At 39.9% G+C, this 16255-nt stretch overlaps 1 protein-coding gene across 2 annotated transcripts in view; it reads right to left on the bottom strand.

The window, feature by feature from the left end:
- Positions 1-11585, bottom strand: part of als2b (alsin Rho guanine nucleotide exchange factor ALS2 b) — a 39200-nt gene extending 27615 nt beyond the window's left edge. Inside the window, exons 1-7 of one of the 2 annotated variants that reach the window (XM_057818480.1) lie at positions 11167-11585; positions 10867-10963; positions 6219-6364; positions 5171-6147; positions 3512-3845; positions 2511-2685; positions 2345-2441 (exon numbers count right to left, since the gene is read on the bottom strand). In XM_057818480.1, the coding sequence (XP_057674463.1) occupies positions 2345-2441; positions 2511-2685; positions 3512-3845; positions 5171-6147; positions 6219-6364; positions 10867-10886 (1749 nt within the window). In that variant the 5' untranslated portion in view covers positions 10887-10963; positions 11167-11585. The remainder of the gene's footprint in view (positions 1-2344; positions 2442-2510; positions 2686-3511; positions 3846-5170; positions 6148-6218; positions 6365-10866; positions 10964-11166) is intronic. The other variant, XM_057818490.1, reaches the window with a different exon arrangement.
- Positions 11586-16255: the final 4670 nt, after the last annotated feature.

The following is a 16255-nucleotide window of genomic DNA, read 5'->3' as shown; positions in this document are numbered from 1 at the left end:
AATGATTGTGTAATTTATTTAGAAGAGGAGGTCTCCCATAATTTGAAAATGCTTTTCATCTACCATTACCGGTATTAAGTGGCCCTTTTGGTGAAAAATGCTGATTGACTTACCGTATTTTTCGGACTATACGTCGCACCTGGTATAAGTCGCACCAGCCAAAAAATGAAAAGGAAAAAAACATATATAAGTCGCACCGGAGTATAAGTCGCATTTTGGGGGGAAATTTATTTGATAGAATCCAGCACCAAGAACAGACATGTCATCTTGAAAGGCAATTTAAAATACAATAGAGAACAACAGGCTGAATACTGTAGTATGCTAACATTACATGAGGCTGGAAGTCAGATCGGGCCTAAAAAATCCAGCCCGACCCAACCGGCCAGCGGGTATTAAAACCCAACGCAGCCCGAGCCCGATCAATTAACTTGATTTGCTTGCCAGAGCCCGTAAAAACCCGAAATTTTATGTTTTATTTGTAGGCACGAGCCCGAAAAAAACCCAAATTTTATGTTTTATTTGTGAGGACTCAGGAGAAGGAGGAAATGCGGGGATGCGATGCGTGGTTGCATTTTGTGTGATCACATTTGTGACGATGCCGGTTAGAGGTGTGCAAAATTTCCGATTCTTAGATTATTCGCGATTCGGCCGTGGAAGATTCGAGAACGATTCACAAACATCCAAATTCCGATTATTGAAATATGCAAAGTAAAGCGGAAGTACACAACACTCAGCGCGCCGCGCGGTCTTCGGGACGGAACGGAGCTAGAGTAGCTAAACATCATGCTTCTCATTACCCGGCCCCTCGGGTAATGCCAATGCTCAACTCACGGCTCTAGCTCAACTCATGCAACGAGATAAAAAAATACAACAACATACCTGACTGCTGCCGAAAAGCTGCTACAAAGTACATCCATATAATGTTACGGTGGATATCATTTATATAGGACTAGATGCATTATAGATTTGGTAGTGTTAGCAGCACATCTACATAATGCTAGATGCAGGCGTTAGTAAACGGCTGCCATCTTAAAGCAGTACACTTCCCTGCAAGGCTGTTGTAGCGAACCTTCCAAGCAAACCTAATTAACTTTTTATCTAAAATACTCCTAAATCAGTAAAATATTGACTTGAATCTATCTTTAAAATAGTTTTAAAACTTTCACATGTCGAAAGTAGACAAAAGGGAAATTATGGAATAACGGGAGCAATTTTAACAAATGTAACGGTTGATTAACAACATTAAATTAATTGAATGTAGTTTAAAGCTGCTGATACAGAATGGGGACTGGAGTTTTTTATTTAATGTTATTTTTGTATATTTGTTTACTGCTATATGTTAACTTGATACTGAAATAGTAGTGTGGTTTAGCCTGAGAGTATTTTTGAACAATTTTGGAACTAATGTACAAAACATTAAAAAAAAAAGAAAAAAGAAAAAAAAAGGAGGGGGGTGCATCAATAATCGTTTTATAATCGAATCGGAGCCTCTGAATCGTAATCGTAATCGAATCGTTAGGTGCCCAAAGATTCCCAGCTCTAATGCCGGTGCATATATACATAATGATAACAAATGAAAGCCTATCTTTCGTAACAAATTCTCCCAGTTAAACAAGACTAAGATGGATATTCAATAAACATTCATATCTTTTATATTTGTGTGTCTGTTCTAACAGGCGAATAGTGGATTTGACATTTATTTTAATCTCCTTGAGTTGGCAGAAAAGAAACGCAAGTTTTTTCAATGTTAAAATAGTCTACATATTTTTATGATCATTATAAATGCATTTACATAACAAAATAACGCTGGAAAAGTTTGTTAAATATATTTCTCGTATGAGACCAAAGCACCACATTCGCTTAAATTCAGCGAAGCCGACACAAGTTTCCTATAGCATCTTCAACAATCAATTTGAATTATTTCCATATCCCACTCCTACCGCAGTTGTTTGCTTTTCAATTTAATTCCTGTTTTTTTTTTCACTCCTATAGCTGCTCCAATGAAAAGGAAATACCAGGATGCTCGCAGAGGGCGCCAGGGCAGGGGAGGGGAGGGGAAGACTGAAGAGAGACCCACTGCGTTCACGTGCGCAGGCATGCACAGCGCCTTATCTGTTTTAACGAGAGAGAAGTCGGCCCGACCCAACCGTAAATAATCACACATAAGTCGCTCCAGAGTATAAGACTCATCCTCTGCCAAATTATGAAAAAAAACTGCGACTTATCGTCCGAAAAATACAGTACTGTGACTGACAGTTTTGCCACCCGGAAGTATCTTGCCTTCTATTGCATTCTGAAACATTCTGAAATATCAGTTCTAAATTTAATTTGATCGTTGATTGACCTGTGATTGGGCAGTCAAAGCGAGAGAATGATGAGCACCAGCCGCCACTCGCACAACTTCTTTACTATTGAGACTTTTGATGCAGAGCGGTTGTAATCTGCAAACATCACACTTATGGCAGTTTACTCACATGAAGCACAAAAAGCTTGACGGCGGTATTCCATACCTGTCTAGGTTGTCCCCATGACCTAGTTGACCTTGTTCACCATGACCCCAGCTCCACACCTCCGTTTGCAGGGACGGAAGAACCTCCTGATCTGCGGGGGCGGCTATTCCCGATAACGACAGCGCTGCGGTGCCCATTTTAGAACGGCTGAACTTGCGTAGCAACCGTGGGGACACTGCAAGCAACCATCCAGAAATGGGTGTGTCTAAATAACACATAGGCTACTTGATTTGAGCTTTTGAATTACATTTTTCTTTAAATGTGATGTCATATAGGACTTTCCCAATCTTTGTGATTTTGAAAGAAGGCCATTTACACAACAGGCCCATAGAAGTATATAATCTCGAGACAAACCAGAGGTCAAGTCTTACCTCCATGGGTTTCTTTTTGATTATGAAATCAAAATATTTCATTTCATATTTTGATGTTGGGACTGACATTGTGTGTTTTTGTACATGGTTTTCATTTTTTCATTATTCTGAATATTCACAATGCAAACATCAAACCAAGCCAAAGAATATTAATAAAAAGAAAAAAAAACGGTTGTATTATGCTTTTTATTGAATAAAAGAAATGATGTAGAGTGTGTTTTCAATTACAGTATTGCAGATAGTCAGAGTACAAATTAGAATGTGGTTGCCAGCTGCTACACAGCAAAATTTTACCACCCCTCATCGATTGGATCTTGCAAATAGGTCCAATGCAAAAAGTAAAAATTCTTCTCAACTCACATTTTAATGGTGACTGAAAACAATTGAGAAAATAAATCCTTTCCAAAACTCAAAAATTTCTGAATGTTCGCTCGAATGTGAAGCTGTGGTTTGCAAACTCCAAATATTCAGAGGAGGTCGGATCCACTGTATTTTTGTTAATTATACAACACATTAATGAAACAATGAAATGTTGGGAAAACATGCACTTAACGCCAACATGCATGAGCACCAGGCGCAACTTACACAGCAGTGCATAGGAGGAGGATAAGAGATGAACAGCGTATCTACCATGTGAGAGGAGTCCTGGGAGCGAGAGTCGACGCTGCAGGCGTTCTGCCTCCTCTTCCTGGATATCCCCAGTACTGGAACTCTTCTTCGCCTGAACAGAGTTTTCCTGACCGACACACTCGGTGCTGTTATCACCCGCTCCGAGAATGGTTGCTGTCAGCCTGTCTTGGCCGCCTGACTTCAGTGATCCAGTGGGAAGATAGAGGTTCATCATCTTTTTAAACGACAGTGCCTCATAAGTGGAGGCAACCCTTTCGCCAACCGCAGAAGCGCAGGAGGCAACTAGGCTGTTCAGGGGATTGCTGGAGGAGCTGATAATTCCGGCTGCTGAAGGCTAGAAGAAACAAGAAAGTATACAAATAAAAGACAAATCTACAGACTACATTTTTACCTTACATTTGCCAATCTTTGTCCTGCTCAACTTTTTACCTTGTTGGCACTAATTCATGAGGCACACTTCAGGGCATTTTAACGTAGAACCTCTAATCAAACTAAAATAAGGTTTTTTGGAATGTTGAGGAAAACTTGTACCATAGAATAAATTTCACACAATTACGCAGAGACCATGCAAACTTAAGAAAGAAAGTGTCCAAAGTTTTTTTTCAATAGAATTGAATGCTATATTTAAAATACACCCAATTGTTGACTGGTGAGCAGTCAGTCTATCTTCATCCCTAAGTCAGATGGGATTGACTCCAGTTTCCCACAAGAGTCAATATAGAAAATGTTCAAATAGATTTTAAATACTCATGTACCATCTCAAATGTAATAGCAATAGGGCTGAACGATATTGGAAAAAACTGACACTGCGACTTTTTGGGGGTTTGCGATATAAGATTTGCGATATTAAAACTAGAAAAATTTGAATAGATGTTTTGGAAGACTTTGCTAGACTCACCATGGCCACATTGTATTAATAGATAAACCGTTTGTTCCAGGCTAAGAGGGTTTATTTGTGAATGATAAAGATTGCTGCATATAAAAAGCAAATGTGGATAGTTACATTTGAGTAACTTTTTGAGATAAATGTACTTCTAAGAGTAGTTTTAGAACGCCATACTTTTTACTTGAGTAGATTCGTGAAGAAATGCTACTCATACTCTGCTACTTCGGGCTACACTAGAGTCGTTACATTTTTCATCTTTATTCTACATATTGACTTTATTTTTGCAAGAGATGCCAACAGTAGCTCCACCAGTTTCACCGATGAGAAGTCACAACAATAATCACATGACTTCATTATACTAAACAGACTTTAGCTTGTTGTTCTTCTATCACACCAGCCTGTTCATTCATGTGGTCTGAAAACACCGTAAAAAATTAAGTATTTGCTGTATGTATGTGGTGAGAAAAAAATACAATATTAAAAATAAATAAATAAATAAAACATTGTGAGCAGTTACTCACAATGTTAATCATGACTTGAGTATTCTTTTCCCCAAATATTTTTTTTACTTGTACTTCAGTCCACCTCTGATAAGAGGGATCCAGGACGCAATACCTCTGCACACTTGCTGCTTTTATGAAGCGAAAAAACAAAACAAAACAAAAATAAAAAAACAATTGTGCGTCCTGCGATGGGACTATTGCGCATGCGCATTTTGCAATGGCGATGTTTCAACGATATACTGTGCAGGCCGCCTAAATAGCAACGCTCACCAGTAGTGTGTGCAGTCCTCCCATTGTCGCCTTTGGTGTTTTTTCAGCCTGGGTGTTATCGGAGAGTTTCTTCAGGTACTCTTTGACCGCCTGCTCATCTGGATAAGGTGAACATTTGGAACTCGTGACCTCGCTAGTCTTTGTCCCTGAGAGCTCAAAGTCTGATGACGGTAATTTCTCCCTTGTCAAAGATGACTCTTGATTCTCCAAATTCTGTAATTTGGATGGGTCAATGTTATTTACAGGTTCTGGAGACACTAATTGAGGTGGTGAGGCATAGGTTTTAGAAGAAAGAGCAGGCTCTGATGGGGAAGTCTTCAGCCCAGGAGTTGAAGGCACTTGAAGGCTCTCCCCGTCCTTTGGCCGCGCTAAGCAAGGCTGGCAGTAGTGACTATCAGAGATGATGACATGATCCTCTTTGTCTGTCATGGTGTACAGCAACTGCTTACACTTTCCACATTTGTCTGCAGGGGGTCGTTGGATGTCCTGGGGGCCCTGGCAGCGCACCAGAGCCAGGCTGTGTGAAGCTCCGCAGGCCACCTGAAGTACAAACCTGCCTGCCAGTACCTCAACCTTTTGCGGTTTCCAGACAGGAAAAACAGTGGTGCTGAGGCCCATCTGGGAACCGCTTCCCCAAGCCCAAACTTCGCGCTGGACTGAGAGCGCCAAAGTGTGCTGTTCCCCACAGGCGAGCTCCAGTACAGGCACAGTCTGCAAGGAGCTACAGTCAGAGTCTGCCAGAGGGATTGGAGTTGGGTTGGGGACAGAGCTGAGGCCTGACAAACCACATTGTCCGGCACTGTTGTCACCCCACATGTGGACGCCGCCCTCCTCTGTTACCGCCCCACTGTGGAAGCTTCCAGCCGCCACAGAAACAACTCGCTGTCCACTAAGTGCACTCTCCAAAATGGGAGTCGCGAGCTCTGCCAGTTGACTCTGCTTCCATGGCAAGTGCCCGAAAGTGAACACCTGACATCCTGATTGTGCGCAACAAGGATATTAAATCAGCGACATGATTTTCAAGTATTGCAAACACCACCATGCTTACCTTCCACCAGCAGAACCCCATGATTTCTGCCCAAAGCGACCTGAAGAACTGAGTGAGGAAGGAGCAGTTTCTCTGGGGCCACACTGTAAGAGTAGCCCTTCCAGGTATGGAACAGGCCTCGCTCTCCTCCATTATCATCTCCAGAGCTGCGAGTTTATGAGTCATGAGACACAGGACATGTCAGAGATGAGTGAGATCACTTGGCTAACATGTTTTAGGAACATGGTTGCAGAATTTCCAGAATTTTCTAAGGTAAACACTTTGGAGGGAAATTAAATGGAATTCATTGAAACTAACTGGGCAAAACAAACTGAAGAAAATGAAGCTTGGTTTTTTTTTTTTTTTTTTGCAAGTACACGTGAATATCTCCAAGAACTGCATCCCTCCGTTACTGATGATTTCTAGAATCAACATTGTCATAATTTGTGTTATTTTATGGGAAAGGGGCTCTTTTTCTTCCAATTTACTGAATAGGACTTTGTTCATATGTCTGTGTAGATGATGTGTTTCTGTTATTTTTTTAAATCGTTAAGGTCATGGGGATGAGTAACACTTCACACACATAGATGTATTTGTTCTTTGGTGAAAGAATTGATTGTTCAGAAAGACATCATAGCACGGGAACCAAAGTAAGAAATTGCTTTAGGCCTGAGTTAAAGGGAGACCCAAGAGAGAGCGGGGACAATAAGGCTATCACACATTATTCTCGGTTGTGCTCTCAAATTCTATTAAAAAAACAAGGTCTGGAGAGGACATGCACAGGAGGCCCTCAGTTTAAGGTGGCCTGACGTCGTTTGGAAATTGTGAATGTCATGAGCTTAAAAATACGTCTTTACTTGGCATTTGAAGAAGAATGTTTTTCATTTGACTGTTTTATATTCATAGACTATATTTCATAAAATATTTACTGCATTTGACATTTACTTTGTAATTGTTTGGGGTATTGTTTGACAGCAGACTGAATTTAATACAAATTTGGGTGAGATCATCGGCATATGAAGAACACCACTCAGAAATTAATTTGATGAAAGAAATGTATTTTGTGTGCAGAAATGCCCATCCTCCATCGCTTTTCGTGGCAAGCCATTAGAGCAATTATATATTAATGCAGCTAACGTATATTTTTAACATTGGTAAATACTATTTTTCATCTTTTTCTACCTGATCACATTTAAGAACTTTTTTTTTTCAAAAAACCTCAGTTATGAGACTGGAGTTAAGGCTGCACGTCTATTTTACTTTTTTGTACACAAATATCTGTAGGTCTACCCAAGTACAGGTTCCTCTGCCCTGGAGAGTGGTCTTTCATTTATTGTACATTGGTATAAAAAAAAAAGTATCTGAACGTTTTGGAATCTCTCACATTTCTGCATAAAATTACCATCAAATGTGATCTGATCTTAGTCAAAATCACAAGATGTCAAAACTGTGTCTGCTTTAACTAACACCACCCAAACATTTATAGGTTTTCATATTATAATGAGGATGAGGGGACAATTAAGTAAGTAATCCCTCTGCCTAAGGACACTTTATGGAGCAATTGAAACAATTTTTTACCAAACAATTTAAGTCAGGTGTGTGACCAATCACTGATGAGTGGTTTAAAGCTGCCCTGCCCACTATAAAACACACACCTGGTAAGAATTGTCTAGATGAGAACCATTGTGTAATGTGCACCATGGCTAGGTCAAAAGAGCTGTCTGAAGACTTGCGTTCAAGGATTGTTGACTTGTATAAAGCTGGGGAAGGCTACAAAACCATCTCAAAATCTGGATGTTCATCAATCGACAGAGAAGTTGTCTACAAATGGAGAGAGTTTGGCACTGTTGCTTCTCTTCCAAGGAGTGGCCGTCCACCAAAGATGACGCCAAGAGTTCTTCAGCGCAGAATACTCAGAGGTAAAAAAAAAGAACCCCAGAGTGTCTGCTAAAGCCTTACAGAAATCACTGACACAGTCCAATATCTCTATGCACACATCAACTATATGTAAAAAAAGGGCCAAGAATGGTGCTCATAGGAGGACTCCGCAGAGAAGGCCACTGCTGTCAAAAAAACAAAAAAACATTGTTGCTTGTTTAATGTTCGCAAAAAGGCACTTGGACACTTCACAGGAGGTTTGGTAAAATATTTTGTGGACTGATGAAACCAAAGTTGAATTGTTTGGGAGTAACATACAACGTCATGTGTGTGGGAAACATAGAACAGCTCACCAACACAACACCTCATCACCACCGTGCAGCATGGTGGAGGGAGCATCATGATTTGGGGCTGTTTTGCTACCTCAAGGCTTGGACAACTTGCAATCATTAATGGAAGAATGAATTCAAAATGTTATCAGGATGTTTTGCAGGAAAACCTGAGGCCATCTTTCAGACAGTTGAAGCTAAAAAAAAGGATGGATGCTGCAACAAGACAATGATCCAAAACACAGAAGTAAGTGAACTTCAGAATGGTTTCAGAAGAACAAAATACACATTCTAGAGTGGCCAAGTCTAATCTCCAGACTTGAACCCCATTGAGATGCTGTGGCATGACCTAAAGACTTCATGCCAGACATCCCAGGAATCTGACTGAACTACAGCAGTTTTGTAGAGAAGAATAGACCGAGATTAGTCCATATCGATGTGCCAGACTGATCTGCAGCTTGAAGTTATTGCTGCCAAAAGGGGGTGGGGGGGGGGCAAAATATTAAATATGATGGTCCACTTACTTACCAACCCCCCCCCCGTCATTTTTTGCATACTACCCTCATTAAAATATGAAAACCTATCAATGTTTGGGTGGTTTTAGTAAAACCAGACACTTTTTTTTCAACTGTGTGATTTTGACAAAGATCAGATCACATTTGATGGTGATTTTATGCAGTAATGTGAGAAATTCCAAAAGCTTCAGATACTTTTTCATACCACTGTAGTTCTCTCCTTCAACTCAGTTTCATTCGTTGCTAAATGGAGCCCCATCAACAATGCACATTATTATTGTTCCATTACTATTATGTAGTTATTATTTCTTTCAGGCATTTACATTCATTAAGACACGCACAGTTCATCAATTTTCAACTGGTCTACATAACACTAATACAACTAAATGCCTGAAAAGGAGTGGGATGAAGAGAACTTATTAAATCCCACCCCAGTTCTCATTCATAATAACCATATATTTTCCCTTCAACTTTTTTTTTTTTTTTTTTTTTTAGTAATTACATATTAACAATTTTTTTTCCCAAACAATGGGAAGAAATGAACAATAGCAGCAATGGCAAAACATCATGTACAAGGTCAGTTTTTCTGTCTAAAAAATGGCGAAAAACACTCAGGGGGACTTGAAGTTCCACTCTGAGACCCCCAACTTTGCCAAATTTAAAAATTGTCCTATATGCATGTGTGATATATAATTGAGAAGCTTCAAATCTCAATTTTCTGGGGGGAGAAACATTTTGAACAGGAGGGGATTTAAAAAAAAATAAAAAATAACCAGCGAAACCCAAGCTGGAGGTGACTGCAAAACCCTAACTGAAGGTGAGAGCATGCGAGAGCAGAATTAAAGACGCCATGATATTAACGAGATATTATCGCGTACTTACCTCTTTTCGATCCAAAAACTCCATGTAGCATGTGTCACCGAGTGTCAAAACACAGCTGTGAATGGCCACAGCCGGATTTTGGGGGGATTTTATGGGTGAAACATGGTGAAACATACTCTAACAAGGGTCGCAATGCAGAAATCCCAGACATCAAGGAGTGGTCGAGATTTTCTTTTTCATATATTTACCCTTTTAAACTTTTTTTTTTTCTTTCTGTCTTTGTTTGGATATGTAATCTGAAAAAATATGACAGTAACAAAAAAAAAATAATACAATTAAGCGATAGTTATGAGGTAGATATCCCTGCCTTTTTTACAGACACCATATTTTTCATTGTAACGTTATTTGTTTAAAAGTTTAAAATACGCGGGTGAATGAGCTAAGTCTTTTTTTTTTTTTTAAACGAAATATTAGACATGAATTAATGATTCTAAGCTAATAATGACAGACATTTTGAATAATAAATGTAATAAATTACCTTCGTTTTATGGCTGGGTTGAAACAAAAGCGCTTGCGAGGAGTCTGTAAACGGGGGTTTCTAGGGTAAAATGGACAAATTAAAAATAGTTCGGGGGCTTAATGTGCCATGAATCTGCTATGGCAGCATATACCGGTAGACATATTATTCTATCAAACACAACAGAAGTTTTGGCTTAAAATACAGCAGTTTCTATTAAAGAGGAGTGCCAGAGCAGAAACTGACGATTTTAATGGCAATTATTATTTATTTTAATAATGAATTCAGTGCTTTTTAAGACTCTTTAAAGACAGAACCTTGTCAATGCCTACTGTTGACAACTGAAGACGTCCAGTTCGTTGGAACGGGAAGGATTGGTAGTAAATGATAATGTTTCAGAGCCAGTGACGGCGCAAGACGTCCAATCCACTTTGACTGGGAGAGGCTGTTAGTGAATGAGCTAGCGCCGTCAATGGCAGCCAATGAGTTAATTGGGATTTTAATGTGCACCGAGACAAATTTTTTGTGTGTGTAAATAAGTACTGCAGTGGCCGTGGGTGATCACATGGTGATCACAAGTCGGCAAACAACACATTAATCCTCCTTACCCCTTCCTCTGGGTTTCCATCCGTGGGCTTTATTTCTCCATGAACATGTCATTAAAACTCCCCCGCTTCCCTTCAACCTGTCCAGTATGCTGTTGGTCTGTCAGCGATGAGAAAATGTGACATGTCAGTCGTTGCTCCCAATCTAAACATGAACTCTGACGTCGAGCAGGTGTCATCCTGTCATTATGTTGGTTACCGCTCAACAGTACACTAGCTGACTACTCGTGGCAAATTCATTCTACTAATATGGCATGAACACACTCCTTCGTTATTTTGTCTCATCTTATGCGTGATTCTTACCAGCTCGTTCTTTGCTTCATATTTTTGGTGAGTCGACAAGCAATCGAAACGTCTGTATGGCAGCCAGATGCTAACGTGGATGCTAGGCTATAGAGTAGAGTAGGCGCCTCCTCATCTGTTGACAAGGCGATCTTCTAAGATCGTCTATTTAACACTCGTGCTTGAGGGGAATATGTTAATAATTTAATTCTAAAACGCTAAATTTAATATAATTCCATCGTGCCTTTGTCGTCTCAGTATTTTACGGTGCTTTATGGGCACAAACGTGTCGAAGAAAAGATGCGTCCGTGAGAATAACAAAGAACAGACATGATGTCGTTATGGAAAGTATCAAATATTTTATAATGGGGAGAGGACGAGATTAAGATGGAAATTTAACAGATTTACGATGTGTGAAACCGCTCATCACCATAACACAGGTACCAAAAATACGTGCAAAGTGAGATGTCTTCATTTGATCAAAGCTGTGATAGGACCCAAATACGGAAGCCGAAGAAACACAATTAATGAATAATAAATCACATTACAGTACAATGAAAATCACATTACACTCGAGTTTAGAATAATGGCTGTATGGAAGAGCTGGATATTTGAGTTCCCATAAATTGAACGATCCATTCAATTGGCATAGATTTGTTCTTTTGAATATTTATTTATTATTTTAAAATATGTCCTGTTAGTAGTGTAGATTACCTTTACTTTGGTAGCCATTTTAGGACAGAACTCGTGGCCATTTTATAGACCCTACTCACCTACGTCACAAAATGGGCGTGTCGCTGTTTCCGGCCGCCGTATTGTACCTATTTTTTAGACCTATTTTCATGGTTTTTAATTAGTCGAGCAAGTTATAGAGCAATTCATGGAAGCCCCGGTGTTATCTGACGCTGTAAACTCATTGGATGCGTTGCATAAAAGGCGTTACGTGGAAAAGCTTCAGTTTATCCATTCGCCAGATCCGTATTTGATGCCTAAATCGATGTTTTTCGACCCGCTGCCTTCGCCGTCTCTGCCTGACCCTGATATTTACAACTATCTTGTCCACACAAAATCAGCCTATTCTCACGAAAGTTTGAAAAACTTTAAGAGCTTGGCTTATAAATGCTACGTTGCTGGTTGGGTGAAACAGGTCCTCGTACACGAAAATTCGGCAGGAATCTTGTGCTCGGAAGGTGAGTTATGAAATTTTCAATTCAAAATCTTTTGTTCTTGCTAACATCCACTGTCAAGTCTAATGTATTTCATGTCATTTGTCAATGGAGCTAGGGCTTTTAATGTTTATATGGTTTAGCGATAGCACTCTCACTACATACATATATAATATGTAATAAATATGAAGTACGATAGCACTACTCCAGATTGTCCCTAGTTGAATTTATTTTTTGGCTTTTGGCCTCAATAGTGAAATTGTAAATTAAATGTATGACAACTGTCTGATTATCCCCTTATAATTATATATTTTTAGGTAGTTCATTCACAACGTCTGAGTGTGTGTTGTCGGCGATTAGCCTAGCAATGATCTTAATTGTGGTTGTCAGCCCAAAACCTTCTAAATATATATTAAATGCATCTTACCAGATATAAAATGACGTTTGGATAATCCAAAATAGTCGTTTAGAGCCCAGTTTTCTCGTCGAATTGCAGCAGTCAATCTCGATCTCCTCTTCGGGTCTCTCGGAATACGGTAAAACTTCAAGTCTCTCCGTCTATCTTCTCTGTTTTTGCAACGTCACGTGAGTAGGGTCTAGACCCTACTCACGTGACGTCACAGCCACACCCCCGCGCCATGCTGTCCGTATACTCGTCATGTTAATGCATTAGCGCTTCGTAAATTCCTCCTATTATGGCGTGTTTTTCTGCTCGTTAACATTAATAATCAAAATGGTGAAGTCGTGTGTGGCGGTCGGTTGCAAAAACAGAGAAGATAGACGGAGAGACTTGAATTTTTACCGTATTCCGAGAGACCCGAAGAGGAGACCGAAATTGACTGCTGCAATTCGACGAGAAAACTGGGCTCTAAACGACTACCACAGATTATGTAGTAGTCATTTTATATCTGGTAAGATGCATTTAATATATATTTAAAGGGTTTTGGGCTGACAACCACAATTAAGATCATTGCTAGGCTAATCGCCGACAACATACACTCAGACGTTGTGAATGAGCTACCTGAAAATATATAATTATAAGGGGATAATCAGACAGTTGTCATACAATTAATTTACAATTTCACTATTGAGGTCAAAAGCCAAAAAATAAATTCAACTAGTGACAGTCTGGAGTAGTGCTATCGCACTTCATATTTATTACATATTATATATGTATGTAGTGAGAGTGCTATCGCTAAACCATATAAACATTAAAAGCCCTAGCTCCATTGACAAATGATATGAAATACTTTAGACTTGACAGTGGATGTTAGCAAGAACAAAAGATTTTGAATTGAAAATTTCATAACTCACCTTCCGAGCACAAGATTCCTGCCGAATTTTCGTGTACGAGGACCTGTTTCACCCAACCAGCAACGTAGCATTTATAAGCCTCCAAGCTCTTAAAGTTTTTCAAACTTTCGTGAGAATAGGCTGATTTTGTGTGGACAAGATAGTTGTAAATATCAGAATAGCAGATGTCAGGCGAAGCCAGCGGGTCGAAAAACATCGATTTAGGCATCAAATACGGATCTGGCGAATGGATAAACTGAAGCTTTTCCACATAACGCCTTTTATGCAACGCATCCAATGAGTTTACAGCGTCAGATAACACCGGGGCTTCCATGAATTGCTCTATAACTTGCTCGACTAATTGAAAACAATGAGAATAGGTCTAAAAAATAGGTACAATATGGCGGCCGGAAACAGCGACACGCCCATTTTGTGACGTAGGTGAGTAGGGTCTATAGCAGAACCAGGCCATCCTATTAAGAAAGTCCCCCCATCTCGGTTTAAAAAAAAATGTTTTAAATTTATTTAAACCTGTCCTGTTCAGCTGCTTGACACAGATAATGGGAATTTGAGTTTCCTATTGGTCTGAATTTATTTGTGTTTCGTTTATTAGGAGAAAGCAGCGAGCAGGAAAGGGTTATGGGGGAACAGAAAGGAAAATAGAAGAGTCGAGTGAGACAGAAGAGAAGAACAAAGAACAACAACAGATACTTTCAACGCCTACTCTACCTATAAATATAGTGGTGCTATCATTACCTACCGGTAATTGTATTTCTGATGGACCCCATGTGGGCGGCCTGATGACTGAGAAGAAAGAGGGTCAAAAAGAGATGTGATTAGACATGTTGGAGCGTACACAAATCAGCAATGTGAGGTGTAGAACCCAGTATTATGTGAAACACTTGTAATTGTGTATATGTTGACATCCTATTCTATGCTGCCTGATCGCTAATTCTGGCACCAAGTTTCTCTATTTGAGTGTGTCTAATTACACCCAGTCATGCGTGAATCCCATCAGATGTGTGATAGTCCTGCAGACAAGTGGAAATGATGTGCAGGGACCGCCCCAGGGCCACAGCGGAACCCAGGGTGGTTTCCCGGACCATCCGTGCCCCCATTAACCGGCCTTCAGGGAAGTTTCTGGTCCTGGTCTTTCTTCCAACGGATTCAGCAAAGACAGTCGGTGGAAACGAGAGACACCTGATTGCACTTGTAAGAAACCAGATTGGTGAAAGGCTGTCCTCATGATTGGTCCCACTGCAGGCCTTAGTGGAAAAGTTTGCCCACCCCTGTACTAAATGTACTCGCCTAAATGCCCCATATATGGGCTTCGCCAACAGACAGAAAACTTGGCAAATGTCTTGGCGGCGCACTGAACAGTAGGAAGCGGGGAGCAAATGAAAGCTAATGAACGTTATGGGTGGCATTACCAAGGATTTGTCCAGTTTTTTAGATTGATGGGAAGGCCTAATGAAATAGGGTCTGAATATTTGATCTCAGAACACAGTAGCCTATGCCCAAATTCAAATTGCAGTGGTGCCATGACCCAGGTTAAAGAACATTTACAGCCGCCTGAGTTTTTTTTAGAAGAACACATTATAACGAAGTCGGTCATTAAAAGCCAAAAGGCACACAAGTCATTCAGTGGGAACTTCAGTCATATAGCACCATCTGGAAATACAAGTCAACAAAAGACGATCTGTCTGCTGAGATAAATCATCCGAATACAAGAATATCGTTTGTGCTGTGATTTTGTACAGAGGCCCTCACTTGTCTTCTAATGGAGAGTTGTGGCCACGAAAGTCTTTTAAAAAAAGACAAAAGAAAAAAAAGTCAGGTAAAATCTCCCACAGAAGAACCTTGTCTTGAGATGAAGCAGCTGTGTAACCAACTGCCTCTCTAATGGAACACATTTTCATGCATCCATCTGTGCAAGGGTGCCGCCAGGGTTTTTGGGGCCCTGTGAAGAATCACTTTGCACCACTTTAAAGCTGAAAATAGAGGCCATATATATTTTTTAATTGTACTTGCCAATCATGGATCTATTAAATGGAAATTACTGTTCTCTTCTTTCTGGGGAATAACTGTTTCTGATTATTCCCAAGCCATAGGTCTAAGCAGTACAGTGGCTGGCTGTGCCTATGATAGCTGGACCTTCAGTGTAGATTTAAGGCGTTTTACTCGATTGAACCTGACAAAACGCCTTGGTGTACTACAATTAGCTGTTGCTTAAAATTTGAATTTGCGGCATTTCTACAAACATAAGCATCCATTTAGCAGGAATGAAAAAGCACTCCAATGCAGCAATAAACAGCATTTTGAAAGTATACAAATGTAAAAACACTGGATAGAATAGAAGCGTATGGTAATATATGTTTTCAAACCTGAAGAAAAACCAAAACTACAAGGGCCATGCCTATCGAGAAGGACTCAGCCAGAAAAAAAGATCATAGGAACAGAATCAAGTGAGAGCCAAGCTAGTATTAGAACAAACAAGCAGCACATCCCGGACACAACACATGTTGTGAGTACATAGATAGTCATTTAGCAATTTCAGGGGATGCCTGTTTCTAGCTGACACAAAGCAAAAGTTAAGCAACACGGTCCTATTTTATTTGATTATTTTTTCCAGTGTAATTTAAGTTACAGGA

The sequence above is a fragment of the Corythoichthys intestinalis genome, chromosome 2 (assembly GCF_030265065.1).
Source record: "Corythoichthys intestinalis isolate RoL2023-P3 chromosome 2, ASM3026506v1, whole genome shotgun sequence".
NCBI classification, from domain to species: Eukaryota; Metazoa; Chordata; class Actinopteri; order Syngnathiformes; family Syngnathidae; genus Corythoichthys; species Corythoichthys intestinalis.
The sequence above is the reverse complement of the archived record's forward strand: the minus strand, read 5'-3'. Positions and strand labels throughout refer to the sequence as shown.